Source organism: Lipotes vexillifer, unplaced genomic scaffold (assembly GCF_000442215.2).
Source record: "Lipotes vexillifer unplaced genomic scaffold, Lipotes_vexillifer_v1.1 scaffold655, whole genome shotgun sequence".
NCBI lineage: Eukaryota > Metazoa > Chordata > Mammalia > Artiodactyla > Lipotidae > Lipotes > Lipotes vexillifer.
The window spans coordinates 3,136,618-3,155,724 of NW_006788208.1; the positions used below are offsets into that span (position 1 = coordinate 3,136,618).

General features: G+C 41.8%; 1 protein-coding gene across 4 annotated transcripts in view; it reads right to left on the reverse strand.

Annotated features, from left to right (window-relative positions):
- The window catches only part of PCCA (propionyl-CoA carboxylase subunit alpha), a 362,003-nt gene extending 352,657 nt beyond the window's left edge, over positions 1-9,346 (reverse strand). For 2 of the 4 annotated variants that reach the window (XM_007461535.1, XM_007461533.1), the window contains exons 1-2: positions 9,142-9,346; positions 243-320 (exon numbers count right to left, since the gene is read on the reverse strand). In XM_007461535.1, coding sequence (XP_007461597.1) covers positions 243-320; positions 9,142-9,246 — 183 coding nt within the window. In that variant the 5' untranslated portion in view covers positions 9,247-9,346. The remainder of the gene's footprint in view (positions 1-242; positions 321-9,141) is intronic. The other 2 variants (XR_457051.1, XM_007461534.1) reach the window with 2 other exon arrangements.
- Positions 9,347-19,107: the final 9,761 nt, after the last annotated feature.

The window sequence follows — 19,107 nt, forward strand, 5'->3', positions numbered from 1 at the left end:
GGGAAACACATTGTAAATTTATTCGATTTGTGGTATAGGTAAAAATACAAAATTTAAAGACTCAGGTTGTGGCCCACAGTGAGAAAAGGAACAAAGATTGAGCACTTATAAAACCTATGATGTAGAGCAATAAATAATTACACAGCATCAATAAAATTTAATCTGCCCAGTGAACATAACGTGGAGACAACAAAGTAAAACCATTATAACTTAGCTGTTAAAAGTATTTTTTAAATACTTACTTTTTCATTAGAATCATATCCCGCTGAACAGAGACTACGAGACACCACTAAATGCTGTCTTGAATAATGTGGAACATGCTATCAAAAGAAAAAAAAGGAAGTGAAATAAACTACAGATACCTGAATGAACTTTATTTTTCAAGTTCATTCATTTTCAAGTTTATTTTCAAGTAAATATTTTTCAGGGTAATTCTTCCAGTATGCTTCTAGCTACAGTGTTTCATCAATCAATATATGTAGTTCTAAGCAACATACCATAACTATAGAAGGTAAATCATAACTAGACACATCCCCTTGGCACACACGAGGAAACCAAAGGCATCAAAACAATCTCCAGAAAAGTATAATAAGAGCCAATGGGTCAAGTAAAATTAGAAGAAAGGTCTTTCTGATCATGCAAACTGATATGGCAGGATCAGAATGTCACATACCATGCAGAACTTTATACAACATAAAACAAGTGACTTGGCCTTCAAAGAGCTTCAATTTTAACAGCGGCCAGAAAATAACAAAATATTATTTTTTATTTGCTAATGTCTTAAACATGATTTCTTATTTTACTTATTCTGGTATAAACGTGGTTTGGCAAATAAAAATGAAAAGGTAATACTAATAATCAAGTTCACTTCTAATTCATTACCATAAATGTTTGTGGAAAAAGTATATCTTGGGGGCTTCCCTGGTGGCGCAGTGGTTGCGAGTCCGCCTGCCGATGCAGGGGACATGGGTTCGTGCCCTGGTCCTGGAAGATCCCACATGCCGTGGAGCGGCTGGGCCCGTGAGCCATTGCCGCTGAGCCTGTGCATCCGGAGCCTGTGCGTCCGGAGCCTCTGCTCCGCAACAGGAGAGGCCACAACAGTGAGAGGCCCGCGTACCGCAAAAAAAATAAATAAATAAAGTATATCTTAAGCCTTTAAAACATTAAGAATAATCACTAATAAAGGTTATAGCCAAAGTTTAAGAAAATAATTTAGCCAGTAGTCACTGATGAAGGTAGACCAAGAAAAATAAAAGGTGGTAGGGGACTTCCCTGGTGGTCCAGTGGTTAAGAATCTACCTGTCAATGCAGGGGACACAGGTTCGATCCCTGGTCTGGGAAGATCCCACGTGCTGAGGGGCAACTAAGCCCGTGCGCCACAACTACTGAGCCTGTGCTCTAGAGCCCATGAGCCGCAACTACTGAGCCCATGTGCTGAGACTACTGAAACCCGCATGCCTAGAGCCCATGTTCCGCACAAAGAGAAGCCACCGCAATGAGAAGCCCACGCATCTCAAGGAAGAGTAGCCCCTGCTCGCTGCAACTAAAGACCCCACAAGCAGCAACCAAGATCCAGTGCAGCCAAAAAAAAAGGTGGGGGGGGGGTCAGGGGCAAAAGGCAACAGGTACTACGTCGGAGAATTTTCTAATATCATAACTCAAATAGGAAGCAAAAAATTTTTATAACATTTTAAAATGAAAAAGATGTATAGTTATTTTTTTAGAAGTATATAGTCCCAAATTACAAAATGTAATCTTTATGCAAAACTGAATGTAGTAGATACGAAAGATACACTTTACAAAACAAAACCTACATTACCAAGTAAAAAGGACTGATGATGAACAATGAACTGAGAATGGGAAGAAAATTGACTTTATTACTGTGTCTCTTTCACAGACCAAAACTCACTCTCATAGTCATGCAAGCATCCCTGTGAGTTCAAGAGTATTAGTCTCAATTTTAAAAATGAGAAAACTGAGTCTCAAGAATTTTAAATTTTCAAGTCACAAGGGCTAGGCTGCAAGGGTAACAAGATTTAAGCACAGATCTATTAAAAGCATTCTGAAGTTTTTTATTTTGAGATAATACAAATAGTGGCACTTCCCACATTAACAATAACATCTGTGCAAAGATATGATTTGGGGTAAAAAACAATCTACTAAGGGGGTCTCACCACTCCTATGTGTTCAAATAAAAATTCAGTCTTCCACTGCCCTCAGCAGAATAGCTATAATCTGAAAACTTTACTCTCATATCAAACTTAATAGGATAAAGATAATACTCCCTCCCCTAAAAATCATATCTTGTGTTTACAGCCTCAGCCAATGCAGAAAGCAAACTCTAAATATAAAGAAAAGCAAAACCTACCTGGGAATTTCTCACATTTATTCAGCTGCAAGGTAGTGCTAGGGTATTTACACAAGAAAGTAAATAGCATACCAGCTTCCTATCAATTTTATAAAATGAAACAAAACAGTTTACAGTTTTACAAATTTTTCCTAATATCATAAGGCACATAATGGTCTGTTGTAGGAACATGTCAACATATCCTTTTACAAAAGGCAAAATCATACATGTGTCTTTAGTCACTAACAAATAAAGGGCGTAACTGATTCCTGATGGCAAAAACCAAATGTGAGTCTTCCAGAGAGACAAAACACAATCTGGGGTAGACATTTTAGGTATTCTAATTAGCTTTGGAGAGAGAGAATAAACAGCAATGTTTATGTCTGAGGAAGGGAACACGTCCCAGAATACCGCCTGGGAAAGAACTCTGGGAGAAGAAACCAAGGAACCTGAGTTCTAACCCTAGCTCAGCTGACACTATTTCTAGGACTTGAGCAAACCACTTTAACTCCTCTGCCCTCTACTGAGAAATGAAAGCTCAGATGAGTTTTCTCTAAGGTCGCTACTAACCTACACCACTATTATTCAAAGAACAAGAGCTTTAGTACAGGGATTCTAACATGTGCAAGCATCGGACAATTATGAAGAATATGCAGTTAATCCAAGCTGAACATGTGGGCCAAGAGGATGGTGACACGGATCTCACTGCTGAACTGCTCCGAGAGCAACAAATGCTGAGCTATTCGGTGGAAATAGAGCTAATTTCAGAGGTTTGAATAAATATGAATTAAGTTTCTAGAATACCTTTGGGAATAAAAACCTCAGGACTCTATCTCATCAGATGGTCTCATGAAAAATGGACTAAGCTAAACTTGGTCCCAACAGAACAGTTTCTAACCTAGAACGATTCAAGCTCTGAGAAATGTTTGGGTCAGCTGACTCAATGTAATACACATTTACTTTCAGAAAACTACCAATAACATAAAACTCAAAAATGTCTATACCACACAGTTCTTAACTAAATCAACTCTTACAAATTACACCTGATCAAAATGTAGGAGAAGAACTAGCACTACACCTAACTGATCAAATTGGGGTTTTTTTAATCTTTTTATTACTATTTTTAAATAGTTGGTTCTGAAGATCTAACAGATATATTACCACCATTATCAAAAAAAGAAAGCATACAGCTTGTACACATATGAATTTGTGATAATGTGGCCCCAAAATTTAAAAAACATAGATGCCCCTAGTTAGCCAAGAAACTAGAAGTAGAAACGGTACAAGCAATCAAAACAAACTACTAAGGAAAAACAAGAGTTTGGGCCATTCCCACAGCAAGTCCAAACTGGTTTGCAGTCAGCCCCACAACGGCTCTCTTGTGTTCCTGTTTACTCCTGGCAGACCTTCACGGAAGTTCAAAGTTATAAAGAACACAAGTCAAAAATCAGATAAGTTTGTAGAGCTACAACATAATTTTTTTTTTAATACAAGGGACAAGTTAGCAGAACTCTGCTAATTTGGACCTCTACATAGCATTTTTAATGTTATTTTTCTTAAGCATATAAAAAACTGGCTACAAGCTCAGTCCAAAATTCTTTTAAGATACTTCCTAGAACAAGTGTTCGAAGGAGAAACTTTAATCAACTCTATTCATAAAGACTATTTAGCCTATGACAGCCAAAAGGAGAAAGGTCAGTGTATGCAAAATGACTTCCCAATAATGTACTGCATTGGTTCTCTTCTGCAAGAATAAAGATTTCCCATATTTTCCACACTTAGAAAAGAAATGCCAACTAACAATGTGGCACGTGGGAAGTAGCACGACCTTCAGAGCCACAAGACCTGGATCAACTCTTAGCTCCACTGCTTCATTGGTATGAAACATTGAGCAAATATTTCTCTGGACTCCAGCTTCCATCTATAAAATGTACTAGATGACACCTCCCTTGCTTTCCTACAGGGCTGTTGGAAAAAAAAAAAAAATCAAGCCTTTATAAATGGTAAAGCCCCAAGAAAATGGAAGATATTACACAAAAACTAAATCCAATTATGCAGCTGTAGCTTTCTTTCTTAAAATTATACCAGGCCAGGGATTCCCTGGTGGCGCAGCAGTTAAGAATCCTCCTGCCAATGCAGGGGACACGGGTTCGAGCCCTGGTCCAGGAGGATCCCACATGCCGTGGAGCAACTAAGCCCATGCGCCACAACTACTGAGCCTGCGCTCTAGAGCCCACGAGCCACAACTACTGAAGCCCACGCGCCTAGAGCCAATGTGAAGCCCACACACTGCAACGAAGAGTAGCCCCCCGCTCACCGCAACTAGAGAAAGCCTGCGGGCAGCAACGAAGACCCGCCGCAACTAGAGAAAGCCCGCGGGCAGCAATGAAGACCCAACGCAGCCATAAAAAAACAAACAAATAAATAAGTGAATAAATAAAACCAGGCCATTTGGGAGTTCCCATAAAAGTAATAATATAAGAGCTGTAATCTAGACTCAGATTCAGACCCCGGTTCAAATGCTGGCTCTGACATTTCTTAAACATAATTTTCCTCACATATAAACTGGGCATAAAAACTACTTATCTAGGACATAAGGCTGCCATGAGGATTAAATGAGAATGTGTAAAATGCCTAGCACAGTTTTGTATATGTTGAAGTAAGCATACAATAACTGTTAACCAAAAAAAGGGGTACAGCTTTTACACAAACTGTTCACATGCCTACCGGCCACTGCCAACAAGGACTGCCCTTTTCTAACTAGGAGACCACCTACTTTCACATTCTGGATATGGCCTCAGGTGGCAGCCCAAACTGGTAAATCCACTAGACTCATGTTTAAAGAAGAACTTAAACACTAAACCTGCCAAACCAAAAGTATTCCTCTTAACATAACCACAGCGGCATTCAGGTGTATAATACTAAAACAATTCTGTTGACAGGTTAATTCATTATCAGGATGCATGCTATTGGGGTTGGCCAAAAAGTTCATTCGGGTTTTACTATAAGATGTTACGGAAAACCCCTAACAAATTTATTGGCCAACCAATACTTCAAAGAAACCATCCTCAAAATTGTGGATTAATGGAGCCATAACATGCTCTTACCAAGTAAAAGTAAATATTTGATAGTGCTTCATCTTCAAAACTTCCAGGCGAAGGTCCTCTCTTTCACATTTCACGACACAGAGCTGGGACGCACCAGCCAAATATTTCTTTCAGCATTTTAACAGAACCACAGTGACCAGAAAAAAAACCCTTTAAAAACACTGCCAGAAGTCAGGCTTTTTCACTTAAGCACAGCTTTTCCTTCACAAACATTGACTATTTAGCCTTCAGGACCTCACTTGCCATCCCAATCTTCAACTGTCTGCCAAGACCTTCTGTTACAAGCTAGGCTGAATACCTAACATTTGAGAGAGATGATCAAATCTCAAGATTGATGTCAATTACTTCTCAGTATAACTGGGGGAATAAAACTCAAGATTCTCCAGCTCTGCCGCCATAGTAAAAGCTGGAACACCAGAGAACTATATACTTCATCTTTAAAACTTCCTCATTCCACTACAGCTCCCCAACCAGGCCATTCCTCCCACCCCACCTGTAGCAGCTGTTGGTGTACATCCAGAACCTGTTCACCAGGCGGTGAAGGCCCCCAGTTGGTGTACTCTGGGTGTACTCTGTACATGTATCCTACTCATGGCTCACACCTGCTCCCTAGTTTGCCCCATTTGCCTCAACTAGACAGGAGCTCTCCATCAAGTCTGGGAGCTACATCCCTCCCAGCCCACAGCCAATGACTGACTCACACAGGGTTCAAAAGGCTGCCCCCGCCCCTCATCTCAAGGTGGGTCCAATTTAGTATTGCAATCTGTGCTTTAGTGCTGGCTGTCCAATATGGCAGCCACTAGCCACAGGCAGCTTCTGAGCACTTGAAATATGCCAGTCCAAATTCCAATGTGCTCCAAGTGTATAATACACACCAGATTTGAAGACTTGATACCAAAAACAAACAACAAAAAAACACCTTGTTAATTTTTTATATTGACATATTGAAATATTTTAAATATACTGGTTAAATAAAGTACATTAATATTTAACCTTTTAAAAAAATTTTTAATGTGAGTGCTAGAAAATATTAAATTACATTTGCAGCTCACATTTTATGTTTATTGCACAGGGCTGAACTAGAACAGTGCTTCTCAAACCTAACTGTGCATCAGTATCACCTGGAGAAGGGCTTGTTAAAACAGATGGCTGGGCTCTAACCCCAGATTTTCAAACTTGGCAGGTCTAGGGTAGAGCTAGAAGATGTGCATTCCTAGCAAGTACCCAGGTAATGCTGCTGTCGCTGCTGGCTGGAGTCCCCTGCTTTGAGAACCACTGCTCCAGGGCTCCCCTGTGGGATGAAACTGAATCTAGTTTCCATCTGCAGCCCCTTCCTTGCTTAGATTTTTTTCCCCTGCTCTAGCCTGCTTTCTTCATTCTTCTCAACTACTACCACCTGCACAAAATCCCTCTTCAGGCTCTGCTTCTAGGAAACCTAACCATCCCACTGCCATAGAACTGTTCTTACACACTATAACTTTCACAAAGTGCCACATTAATAGCAACCAATCAGATGTAAACTATCACTGCATCTTTTGTAAAACAGTAACAAAAGAGAAAAACTAAGACTTGGAGCAGCCAAATAAATAAATAAATATTTTTAAAAAAGAAAGAAAACAGAAATAGACAAGATGCAGGCTCTGCCAACACATTAAAAGGAAGAAACTGGGAAAGAAAAATCAGTTTATATGTTGTACAATAAGTGTACAGCAGTAAACAGAATAACAACTTCCTTCTCTCTCAGCCTCTCCACACTAAAATATGTCAGTGTAATAATCCCTCCCAACTCCAACATGAATGGTTTCCCATAAAACCAAGCACGGCCTACAGCAAGGCCCAGCATGGTCTGACTCCTACCTACCTTCCCAGCACCATCTAATCTCAATACCAGAGCCTCAGTAGCCTTTTCTCAGTTCTCCTACCTTGTCATGCCCTCTGGCCCAGGACTTTTGTACGCACTGCTCTCTCACATAACATTCACCTCTTTCTTCTCTCTTTGCCTAGAAAAAAGTCACTTTGTCCTTCAAAACTTGTTTCAATTTTCACTTACAAAGGAAAACTCCCTTACCTTAGGCATGGTTTGAGCAAGTCACATAAAACTGTGCCTCAATTTCTTCATCTGTAAATGGGGATTATATGGCTGTTGTGAGGATTTAATAAATTAATTCAAGTGGAGCACCAGAACAGTATCTAGGACACAAAGCTCAAAATCTAGACTTGGTCAAATCCCTCCATTTTATTTTCTTCTATATAGCACTAGGACCTCACCCCTAATAGCATTTTACACTTGTCTGTCTCCTTAACAGACTAAAATTTCTAAAAGGGAAATTATATTCATTTCATAGAGATGGAACACAGGAAGTAGAGAAAGACTTGCTAAAAGGAAGAAGCGGAGGCCCAAAGAGGTGACTTATTTAATATACCAACTTCATCTGTGTGACTCCAAAGCCCATGCCTTCCCACCACACCATGCTGCCTCCTACACATCAATAAATGCATTCAGAGTTTTGCAACTGCAAGTGATGTGGCCAAAAAAGAGTAAAAGATTAAAGAACACTAAAGATTAAGAAACAATAAATTGTGTGCCCACACAAACTTTGGGTTTTTTGAGAGTGGGCATTCTAAAGCTGACACTAAGCTAATGCACCTGCAGACTTACTTTCACTTCCATGTTCGGCTGTAGCTGAACATTTCTCACCTGGGACTAAGCTCCCTCCTCTTTAAAAGAGTAGGATGCGCCAAATCATCTCTAACGTGTCTTCCAATTCTAAAAGTTCAATGACAATAAATCAAGTTGCGTGCCTGTTTCTTTAAAAGGAAGATAACATGGTTTTCAGAGAAAACTTTATTTTATTTTATTTTTTTTTAGAAAACTTTATTTTAAATAATTTGTTCAAGTGACTTAAACTCTGTTAATAAAGTAAGTTAGGTAGTCTTCGTTTAGAAATTACAAGAGACTCCATGTTGAAGAGAAAAAGTGTTAAGAGCCACACACAAACACTCCAACGTATAAGTCAAGGCTACCACCATGAAAACCCTAGAACATACAGTGCAGAGATGTGTTTAGAACAGCACAAACATCAGGCTAACCACTAAAGAGAAGAGAAAAACTCACAAGACGCATATACAGTATATAATATGATATAATACAATTAAAATAGGCTCTCAAGCAAAGATAGTAGCAATCCTGACATGATACTTTAAAAGATGAGACAAACTCAAAACCCTAACTCTACCTGAGCAGCAATTTAGTGTCCCTTCAAAGCAGGAAGGAGGCAAAAGAAAATGGAAACGATAAGAACCCTTAAAAATACACCTGGAAAGCTCAAGACAAGCCAAAAACTCATGGCCTAAGAGCAGGAGCACGGGAAATGCACGTACATTACAGCCAGATGGCTGTCAGTCACTCCCGAGAAAGCAGAAAACTCACGCCTACAGGCTCCTTGGGCCGCTCGGCCCTCCATGATACTCCGAGTAACAGCTGGGGCGAAGGACGCCGGCTCTGCCCCGCTCCAGGGCGAACTCCGGAGGGAGAAGGAGCTAGGGGCGCGGTCCGGCGCGGAACCCGGCGCCGAGTGTCGCCCGGACACCTACGGAGCGCTCTACGCAGCACTAGCCACCGCCTGGCGGTGCGGGGCTGGGAGCCCAGTGAGGCCCAGGCCCACGGGGAGTCCCGGCGCTCCTCACCTTCAGCGTCCATAACGCCGCGCTCCGCAACAGTGGCTGCGGCCACCGCCGTCCACGCCGTCCTGCTGTGACCAGCGCCGCCTCCCCGACCCAGAGCCCCGCCATTGTTGCCCCTACAGAGCGGAGCTCCGCTGACCTCTCACCCCGCGGAAGGAGGCGGAGAAAGGGAGCGCCTAGGATTCGGCCAATCACGAGCCTGGGACCCGTGGCCCCGCCCCCTACTGCGGGGAAGGGCGGGACCGGGAGCGGGACTCGCCCAACCGCGGGAGCCGGGAGCCTGGATGCTGGGCAAGCGCGCGGTGGGTCGCGGGGGAGGCTGGCCGAGCGGCCAGCCAGGAGCCAGCTGGGGGCTGCTGGCCCGACACTATCCCGGCAATGAGCGAGGCAGGGAGGACACGCGTGTGTTCTGGCGGCGGTTGATCCGCGCCTGCTTGGGGTAAAGCCCATATTGCGCCAGCTTCCACTTAGCAACCTACACGCAGCGCGGCCAGCGAACGTCAGTGAGGTAACTCCGCCCCTTGACCACCCCTCAGCACAGGGCCACCCTACAGTCTCGAGTGTCCTAAGTTCCAGGCAGGTACCCAAACTAAGATCCTGGAAGTTTGAAGGCGTAAGTTGCAAAGCGCCAAACCAAGGTAAGGTTTTGGACAAATGTGGTAACATAGAAAACGCTCTAGGTCTAGAAATCAGAGATCCCAGCTCAAGCACTACCTCTTCTGCATATACTAACATCTGCGTGTCAGAGGAATTAGCCATAACCAAAGTCAGTTTCTGTTGCTTGCAAGTCGGCACGCTTATTAATACAACTACTAAGGGCTAGACCTTGTTAGATACCTCAAATTTTGTCTCTTTTAATCTTTACAAGAACCCTATTGGCCTATACATTTCCCATTTTAAGAAACTGAATTTATAGAGAGGAAAAGCCACTCAGCTAGTAAGTAGTGAAACTAGGGTTTGAACCCAGGTCTGGCTATCTTCAGGGACTGGACTTTTGTTTTATTATGGACAGTTTTTAACAGGCACAAAAGAGAGAAAATAGTCTTATGATCACCCAGGCACCCATCACACAGCTTCAACAAATCAACATTTTGTCAATCTTGTTTCATCTATTCCCCCTGCTTATTTTTTGCTGGAGTATTCTGAAGCAAATCTCAGACATCAGGTCCTCTCACCTATATATACGACAGCATCAGGGGCTCTCTCAACTATTTTGCTTCTCATACAGAGTCACCTTGAGACAGTTAACAAAGCTAGGAATGACACAGAATGTCTTACAACATGGCAAATGCCAAAAGAGATTCAAACTGTTTAAGGATAGCTGAGAGGTGACACAATGGAATTTTAAAATGTGAGCAGGAACTTGCATGACACACAATATAAAAATTTATATCAGTTTCACAGGATTTCTCACTTAGGTATCTAAGGATGGGCTCATTTCCTACCCAGGAAACCTGCTTTTCTTTTTTCTTTTCCTTCCTCCATTTTTACCCTTTGGAGTGATTCTCCTTAGATCCTATCTGTTTTGTCTTATAGAAGTTATTTTCTTGTACGGCAGTTGTGGCAGAAACTACTTGTTCCATAGTATCTATTCTCCACTCCTTTCTTTTTTTTTTTTGCAGTACGCGGGCCTCTCACTGTTGTGGCCTCTCCCGTTGCGGAGCACAGGCTCCGGATGCACAGGCTCAGCGGCCATGGCTCACGGGTCTAGCTGCTCCGCGGCATGTGGGATCTTCCCGGACCGGGGCACGAACCGGTGTCCCCTGCATCAGCAGGCGGACTCTCAACCACTGCGCCACCAGGGAAGCCCTCCACGCCTTTCTTTAGTAAAAGAGCTCCTGAGCTTTAGCTGAGCACATGGCCACCCAGCTAAAGGCTGCACTATCCACCCTCCCTAACAACAAGGTGTGGACATGTGACTAAGGTGTGCTTTATGGAATGTAAGAATTATGCCCTTATAGAGGAAAAAAAAAAAAAGAGTAGAGGCATGCCTTCCATTTCCTCTTCCCTCCTTCCTGAAAGAAGACATACTGGTGGGTGCTGGAGCAACCATCTTAACTCGTGGGATAGGAGCCCCATGTTGAAAATAGCAGAGCAATAAGATAGGAGGAGCCAAGGTCCCCTACTCTGTGGAATCATCTTATCAGTCTTCTGCTGCTTAATGCATGGACTATTATGTGACAGAGAAATAAATTTTTATCTTGTTTAAATCATTGTTATTTCTGTCTTTACTATAGCAGCCAGAACTGTATCCTAATCAACTCACAAGTGAGGTACTGACAAAATGAAACCTGATATATGTGGTGATAACTTAATGGGGACCACCCCAATATAGCAAACCAGAATCTGAAAGCTGATGACCCCTGTTATGCCATGGTACCTCTTCAGTAAAATGGCTGCTTTCAAAGCCTGGGACAATATTGTTTTTGCTTTCTTTGATATAGCCTGTAATTCTAATACCGTGTTTTCAAGGGAATATAATTGCCAGTTTTGAGCTGAACAGTTCTACCTTCACCGAGCTATGCCACACATTTTGGGATGTTTATCATCTCCAAAACCCACTTCCTGTTACCGATGTCTGAAAATAGTTGTTTCATATATTTTGTCCAATTTTCTATTTATCTATAGTGGGAGGGAACAAGCTTCTCCATCTAGAACCAGTCTGGAACCAGTTACTCTGCCTTTGCTAGAAATAATAAATCTCCTCTCAGAATTCTGAAAACATTTTACATCATCTTCTAGCTTCCAGAGTTGCTCTTGAGAAGTCAGATGCCAATCTCCCCTGTGATCCCCTGTATCCTGTTACAAGATACTGCCCTACTGTCATGGAGCTGAGGGAAGCTGGGGTGTAAATCAGGGAATCATGAGCAGCCACATGAGCAATAAATAGCAAGACTAGACACCCTGAACTTTGAGCTACATACATATATTTGGCTCTCCCTGAGTTGGGAGCACTAACAGACTAGGTAAACCGGAGTGGAAATTATGTTTCCCCAAATCCTCTGCCCTATATGGTTCCTGGTTAGAGTTAACCAAAAGAGGACCTTGTAAGATATTTAGAAAGCAGGAGTGGGGGCTTCCCTGGTGTCACAGTGGTTAGTCCTCCTCCTACCATGCGGGGCACAGTTCGAGCCCTGGTCCAGGAAGATCCCACGTACCACAGAGCGGCTAAGCCCACGCTCCTGGAGCCCGTGCTCCGCAACGGGGGGAGCCACTGCAGTGGGAGGCCGGCGCACCGCAGCGAGGAGTGGGCCCCGCTCACCTCAACTGGAGAGAGCCCGCGCACAGTGACGAAGACCCAACGCAGCCAAAAATAATAAATAAATTAAATAAATTTAAAAAAAAAAGAAAGCAGGAGTGAAGTGGCAGCCAATACTCCCAGATTATTACCGAAAGGTAAGGAACACAGTTTCCTGGAAGACCGCATGTCCTCAGCCTCCACTCTGCATCCAGCTTGTTTTTCCCAACTGCTAGCCCTGCTGACCACCAGCAACCTCAGGCCCACCACCAGACACTTGGCTGCAGACCCACAGAGGTGGTAGCTGTCCAGAAGCAATTGCTTCTCATGACCCCTTTCTGAGAGCCTTCCTCACATTCCTATCTGGCAGCCAGATATGCTCAGCTTCTCTGCTATCCCCCTTATCAGCTTGTCCAACTTGTCTACCAATGCTTCAAGCAGACTCTTGTAATCACTCTTTCTCTGCCAGTAGCCTGTAGCCACTGATGAATGTGAGTATGTACTGCAGGAAGGGAAAATAACCAAAATTTTCAGGGATTACTGGACTCTAGCTCTGAACTGATGCTAATTCCTGGAGAGCCAAAATGCTATTGTAGTCCCCCCGTAAAAGTAGAGTCTTATGGAGGTGTGCTTCCTTGGCTGAATCCTGACTGTTACACTAGTGAGAAGAGTAGTCGTGCAGAACTCTTTAAGTGATGAAGGCGTGGACTGTGGCAGAGATTGCTAGTTGTCCCCTAATACCCACCTTCCTCTTGCTTCTTTAGTAAAAGAACTCTCACAATTAGCTGGGTACATGGCCCTCAGGGAATAACTACATTTGCCAACTTCCATCACAGCAAGAGTGGCTAGGTTACTAAGTTTTGGCCAATGGGATGTAAGCAAAAGTGACATGGGTAACTTCTGGGTTGTGCCCCTAAAGGGAAGGGGCATGCCTTCCACTTTCCCTTCTCCTCTTCCCAGCTTGCCAGAATGTGGGCATAATGTTGGGGGCAAAGTTGTCATCTTAGATGATAAGAAGGAAGTCAGGCATTGAGGAAGACAAAACAATATCCAAGGAGCTCGAAGGTGACACTATGGAGCTGCTGTATCAGCCCTGGAAGGTTTTGCTCAGATTTTTATGCAAAAGAGAAAAACACTGTATCTTATTTAAGTTACTGTGTTGTGTTTTGTTTTGCCTTTGTTAACAGTAGCCGAATGTGTACCCTAATTAATAGAACACAACTCTATGCCTTTGTCCTCTCCACTTAAAGTTACAGATTGTACTCAATAACAACAACAACAAAAACAATCAAAATATAAGCAGAAGACCTAAATAGACATTTCTCCAGAGAAGACATACAGATGGCCAATAGGCACATGAAAAGACGCTCGTCATTGATACTTATCAGAGAAATAAATGCAAATGAAACTATGATGAGTTATCACATCATACCAGTAAGAATGGTTATTGTCAAAAAGTTTACAAATAATAAATGCTGAAGAGGGTGTGGAGAAAAGGGGACCCTCCTACAGTGTTGGTGGGAATGTAAATTGGTGCAGCCACTATGCAAAACAGTATGGAGGTTCCTTAAAAAACTAAAAATAGAGCTACTATGTGATCCAGCAACCCCACTCTGGGCTATCAGGGTGCAAGCTTTCAGCAATAAGATGAATAAGTTCTAAGGATCTAATGTAAAACATGGTGGCTATAGTTGATAACACCATATTATATAACTGAAATTTTCTAAGAGAGTAGAACTTAATTGTTCTCACCATAAAAAAAAGTTATATATATGAGGTGATGGATGTGTTAATTACCTAGATGGGTGGAAATCCTTTCATAAGGTGTACATATATCAAATCACCACAATGTAGACTTTAAATATCTTACAATTTTGTATGTCAATTATACCTCAATAAAGCTGAAATTTATAAATAGATAAATAAATAAATAAATTTTAAATACTCCTCAAAACTGTCAAGGTCATGAAAAACAAGGAAAGACAGAAACTATCACAGACCAGAGATGGCTAAGGACATACGATGCAGTGCAATATCCTGGACTGGATACAAAAACTAAAAACTGTAAAAACTACTGAAATTCAAATAGAGTCTAGAGTTTAGTTACTAATAATGTACCAATGTTGTTTCCTTAGTTTTAACAAACGTACCATGGTAACGTAAGACATTAACATTAGGGGAAATTATGTGAGGAGTGTATGGGAACTCTGTATTTTGTCTTTACAACTTTCCTATGAATCTAAAATTATTCAAAAATAAAATATTTATCACCATAAAAAAAGGATAATTGAAAGGTAGGTAAATAGGGAGAAAATATCTGCAAACGAAGCAACTGACAAGGGATTAATCTCCAAAATATACAAACAGCTCATGCAGCTCAATATCAAAAAAACAAACAACCCAATCAAAAACTGGGCAGAAGACCTAAACAGACACTTCTCCAAAGAAGACATACAGATGGCCAAAAAGCACATGAAAAGATGCTTGACATCACTAATTATTAGAGAAATGCAAATCAAAACTACAGTGAGGGCTTCCCTGGTGGCACAGTGGTTAAGAATCCACCTGCCAATGCAGGGGACATGGGTTCGATCCCTGGTCCAGGAAGATCCCACATGCCACGAAGCAACTAAGTCAGTGCACCACAACTACTGAGCCTGCGCTCTAGAGCCCACGAGCCACAACTACTGAGCATGCATGCCATAACTACTGAAGCCTGAGCACCTAGAGCCCACGCTCCACAAGAGAAGGCACCACAGTGAGAAGCCCACTCATCTCAATGAAGGGTAGCCCCACTCACCACAGCTAGAGAAAGCCCGCATGCAGCAACGAAGACCCAATGCAGCTGAAAATAAAATAAATAAGTTTATATATAAAAAAAAAACTACAATGAGGTATCACCTCACACCAGTCAGAATGACCATTATCAAAAAGTCTACAAACAATAAATGCTGGAGAGGGTGTGGAGAAAAAGGAACCCTCCTGCACTGTTGGTGGGAATGTAAATTGATAAAGCCACTATGGAGAACAGTATCGAGGTTCCTTAAAAAAACTAAAAATAGAACTACCATATGACCCAGCAATCCCACTCCTAGGCATATACCCACAGAAAACCATAATTCAAAAAGATGCATGCACCCCAATGTTCACTGCAGCATTATTTATAATAGCCAGGACATGGAAGCAATCTAAAGGTCCATCAACAGAGGAATGGATAAAGAAGATGTGATACATATATACAATGGAGTATTACTCAGCCAAAAGATATTTGTTCAAAAAGAACAAAATAATGCCATTTGCAGCAACATGGATGGACCTAGAGATTGTCATACTGAGTGAAGTTAAGTCAGACAAAGAAAGATAAATAACATATGATATCACATATATGGAATCTAAAAAAAAAAGGTACAAATGAACTTATTTACAAAACAGAAGTAGAATCACGGATGTAGAAAACAAACTTATGGTTACCAGGGGATAATGGGGGGAGGAATAAATTGGAAGATTGGGACTGACACATACACACTACTATATATAAAATAGAAAACTAATAAGAACCTGCTGTATAACACAGGGAACTCTACTCAATATTCTGTAATGGGGCTTCCCTGGTGGCGCAGTGGTTGAGAGTCTGCCTGCCGATGCAGGGGACGCGGGTTCATGCGCCGGTCCGGGAAGATCCCACATGCTGCGGAGCGGCTGGGCCCGTCAGTCATGGCCACTGAGCCTGCGCATCCGGAGCCCGTGCTCCGCAACGGAAGAGGCCACGGCGGTGAGAGGCCTGCATACCGCCAAAAAAAAACAAAAACAAAAAATATTCTGTAATGGCCTATATGGAAAAAGAGTCTAAAAAAATAGAGTAGGTATATGTATAACTGATTCACTTTGCTGTACACCTGAAACTAACATAACATTGTAAATCAACTATACTCCAATAAAAATTTTTTAAAAAAAATATGTATAAAGGGCATTACCGGGGACAATTAACTAAATTTACATGTGACTGGATTAGATAATTCGGTTTTTCTATGCTAAATTTCCTGCTTTTGATCCTTGTACTGGGGTAATGTAAGAGAATGTCCTTGTTCCTAAAAATATATACTTTGAAGTATTAAGAAAAAAAAAAAGGTAGATAAGTGGATATTCTAGGTAAAAGACTTACAAGCAGAGTGAATAGCATGTGTGTGATAGTGAGCTGTGGGTCCATCAGCATGCTTTTGTATCACAAATGGTATGACTTCAGCAAAGGAAGCATTTACAGACAAAACTGAAGGAATAGGAAAGGGCCAGATCCTGAAGAGAGTAAATATTATTACTACAGAGTTGGAGGTTTTCATCTTCGAGGCCAGAAATCACACTGTGGCACAACAATGGGCCACATATGGCACAAGGCTAAGTTTGGTTTTGGCCCTGGGTGTGTGTGTGTGTTAAATTGAGTTAGTTAAAAAAAAAAAATTAAAAAAAAATTGAGTTAACTATATTCAAAATATGGCAGCTTTCACATAAAATTCCAAATTTTCTACTTCTCTTGAGAGATCAAAAGATTTAACAATGCAGGGATTCCCCAAATACACTCAAAGGCATCTCCCTTTGCCCACCAGGTCCTTTACTCATCCTCATAAGCTGCTTGTGTTTTGGGGTTTTTTTGTTTGTTTGTTTGTTTTTAAATTTTTATTGGGGTACAGCTGATTGATAATGTTGTGTTAGTTTCCAGTATACAGCAAAGTGAATCAGTTATACATATACATATATCCACTCTTTTTTTTTTTTTTTTTTGGCGGTATGCGGGCCTCTCACTCTTGGGGCCCCTCCCATTGCGGACCACAGGCTCCGGACACGCAGGCTCAGTGGCCATGGCTCATGGGCCCAGCCACTCTGTGGCATGTGGGATCTTCCCGGACCAGGGCACGAACCTGTGTCCCCTGCATCGGCAGGCGGACTCTCAACCACTGCACCACCAGGGAAGCCCTTCTTTTTTTTTATATCCTTTTCCCATAGAGGAATTACAGAGTATTGAGTAGAGTTCCCTGTGCTACACAGTAGGTCCTTATTAGTTATCTATTTTATACATAACTGTGTTTTTTATCAATGTTCTTTGAGGTAAGAAACCTGAAGCATCTTAATCCAGGAAGTGATACTGTATTTGCATTTTTGAAAGTATTGTGCATCATTCTAGAACTAGAGAAAAATATCCACATGAATAAATCTCACAGATATAAGATGAAGCAAAAAACAAAACAAAAAATAAATAAAAGGAAAACAAGCTGCAGAAAAATACATACAGTTTGATACCATTTTTATAAACGCTTTAAGATATGTGAAACAATCTCATATTATTGAAGACCACATAATAATAAAGGATGCAATAATGTATGGGAATGCTGGTCTATGAATTTGAGAGACAGGTTGCCCTTCTTGAGGGAGGCTGTATTCATTTCCTAGGGCTGTCACAACAAAATACCATAGACTGGTAGCTTAAACAACAGAGCTTTTTTTCCTCACAGTTCTGGAGGCTAGAAGTCCAAGATGAAGGTGTTGGCCAATTCAGTTTGGGGAGAGAGGTCTCTTCCTGGCTTGTAGACAGCTGCCTTCTCATTGTGTTTTCACATGGCCTTTCCTCCATAAATGTGTGCGCAAGGAAGAAGAGAGAGAGCTCTCTGGTGTCTCTTCTTATAAGATCACTAATCCTATCAGTTCAGGGTCCCACCCTTATGACTTCATTTAACTTTTACTTACTTCCATAAAGGTCCTGTTTCCAAATACAATCACACTGAGGGATTAGGGCTTCAACATATGAATTTGGGAGAAGCCCATAACACTTTCCCATTAGGGGTCACACAGAGCATATTCTTCCCCCAGCAATGAAAATGCATATGTGCAATGTTTCTGCCCAGGGATGACTACTAAAGACTCAGTGATCAATGTTTTTATTGGGAGGGCTAGTCATGGAGGTACTCTCTGCCTAGCATATACCAAAACTCCAGATTCCCAGAAAGAAAGCAGGTATTCCACATAAATTATTGAACATTGTACATTGTTTGCACAGTATGAGTATAGTGAGCCACCCTTATCATTGGGGAATAGGGGGAACACTCCAAAAATCCAGCCAAGGCCAACCCTGCAAGCAGGCCCTTCTAAAGATAGTCACTTCAGGTTTGCTATGTTAAGTTATTCACACTTACCAATGACCTCCTCAGCTCTGCTTCATTGCTCCCATCTCATGAATAAAGATTACTGAGATAACCCAATTGCTAAGCTCTGAAACTGGTTCAATAATTGTCAACAAATTATTTTGTTTCTAGGTTTCAATACCATTATCAATCAAGGACAATCATAGTACACTTTATGACTTAAAAAAGTCCCTGGAGATTCGTCGATGTCCTTACTGTCCAGAACATGTTCTCTCCCAAGGTAATCATTGATATACCCTTCTAAGTTAATTGTGTGTCATATTTCCAGAGAGGATCCCACCCTCTTCCATTCCTGAAGTGCTGATTAACACAGCAGGTAAGCTCTCCAGTCTTATTACCATAGCCCAGATAGTTTGGTGACCATCTTAATCCTACAATGGGGGTAGAAACACTTTAAAGCATAGTCAAGGATATTTCTAGAGCGTATCCTGCCTGCCTGCAACAAAATCCTGGCCAAACTGTAAAGATAGAAAAGAGAATAGAGGGCTTCCCTGGTGGCGCAGTGGTTAAGAATCCGCCTGCCAATGCAGGGGACACAGG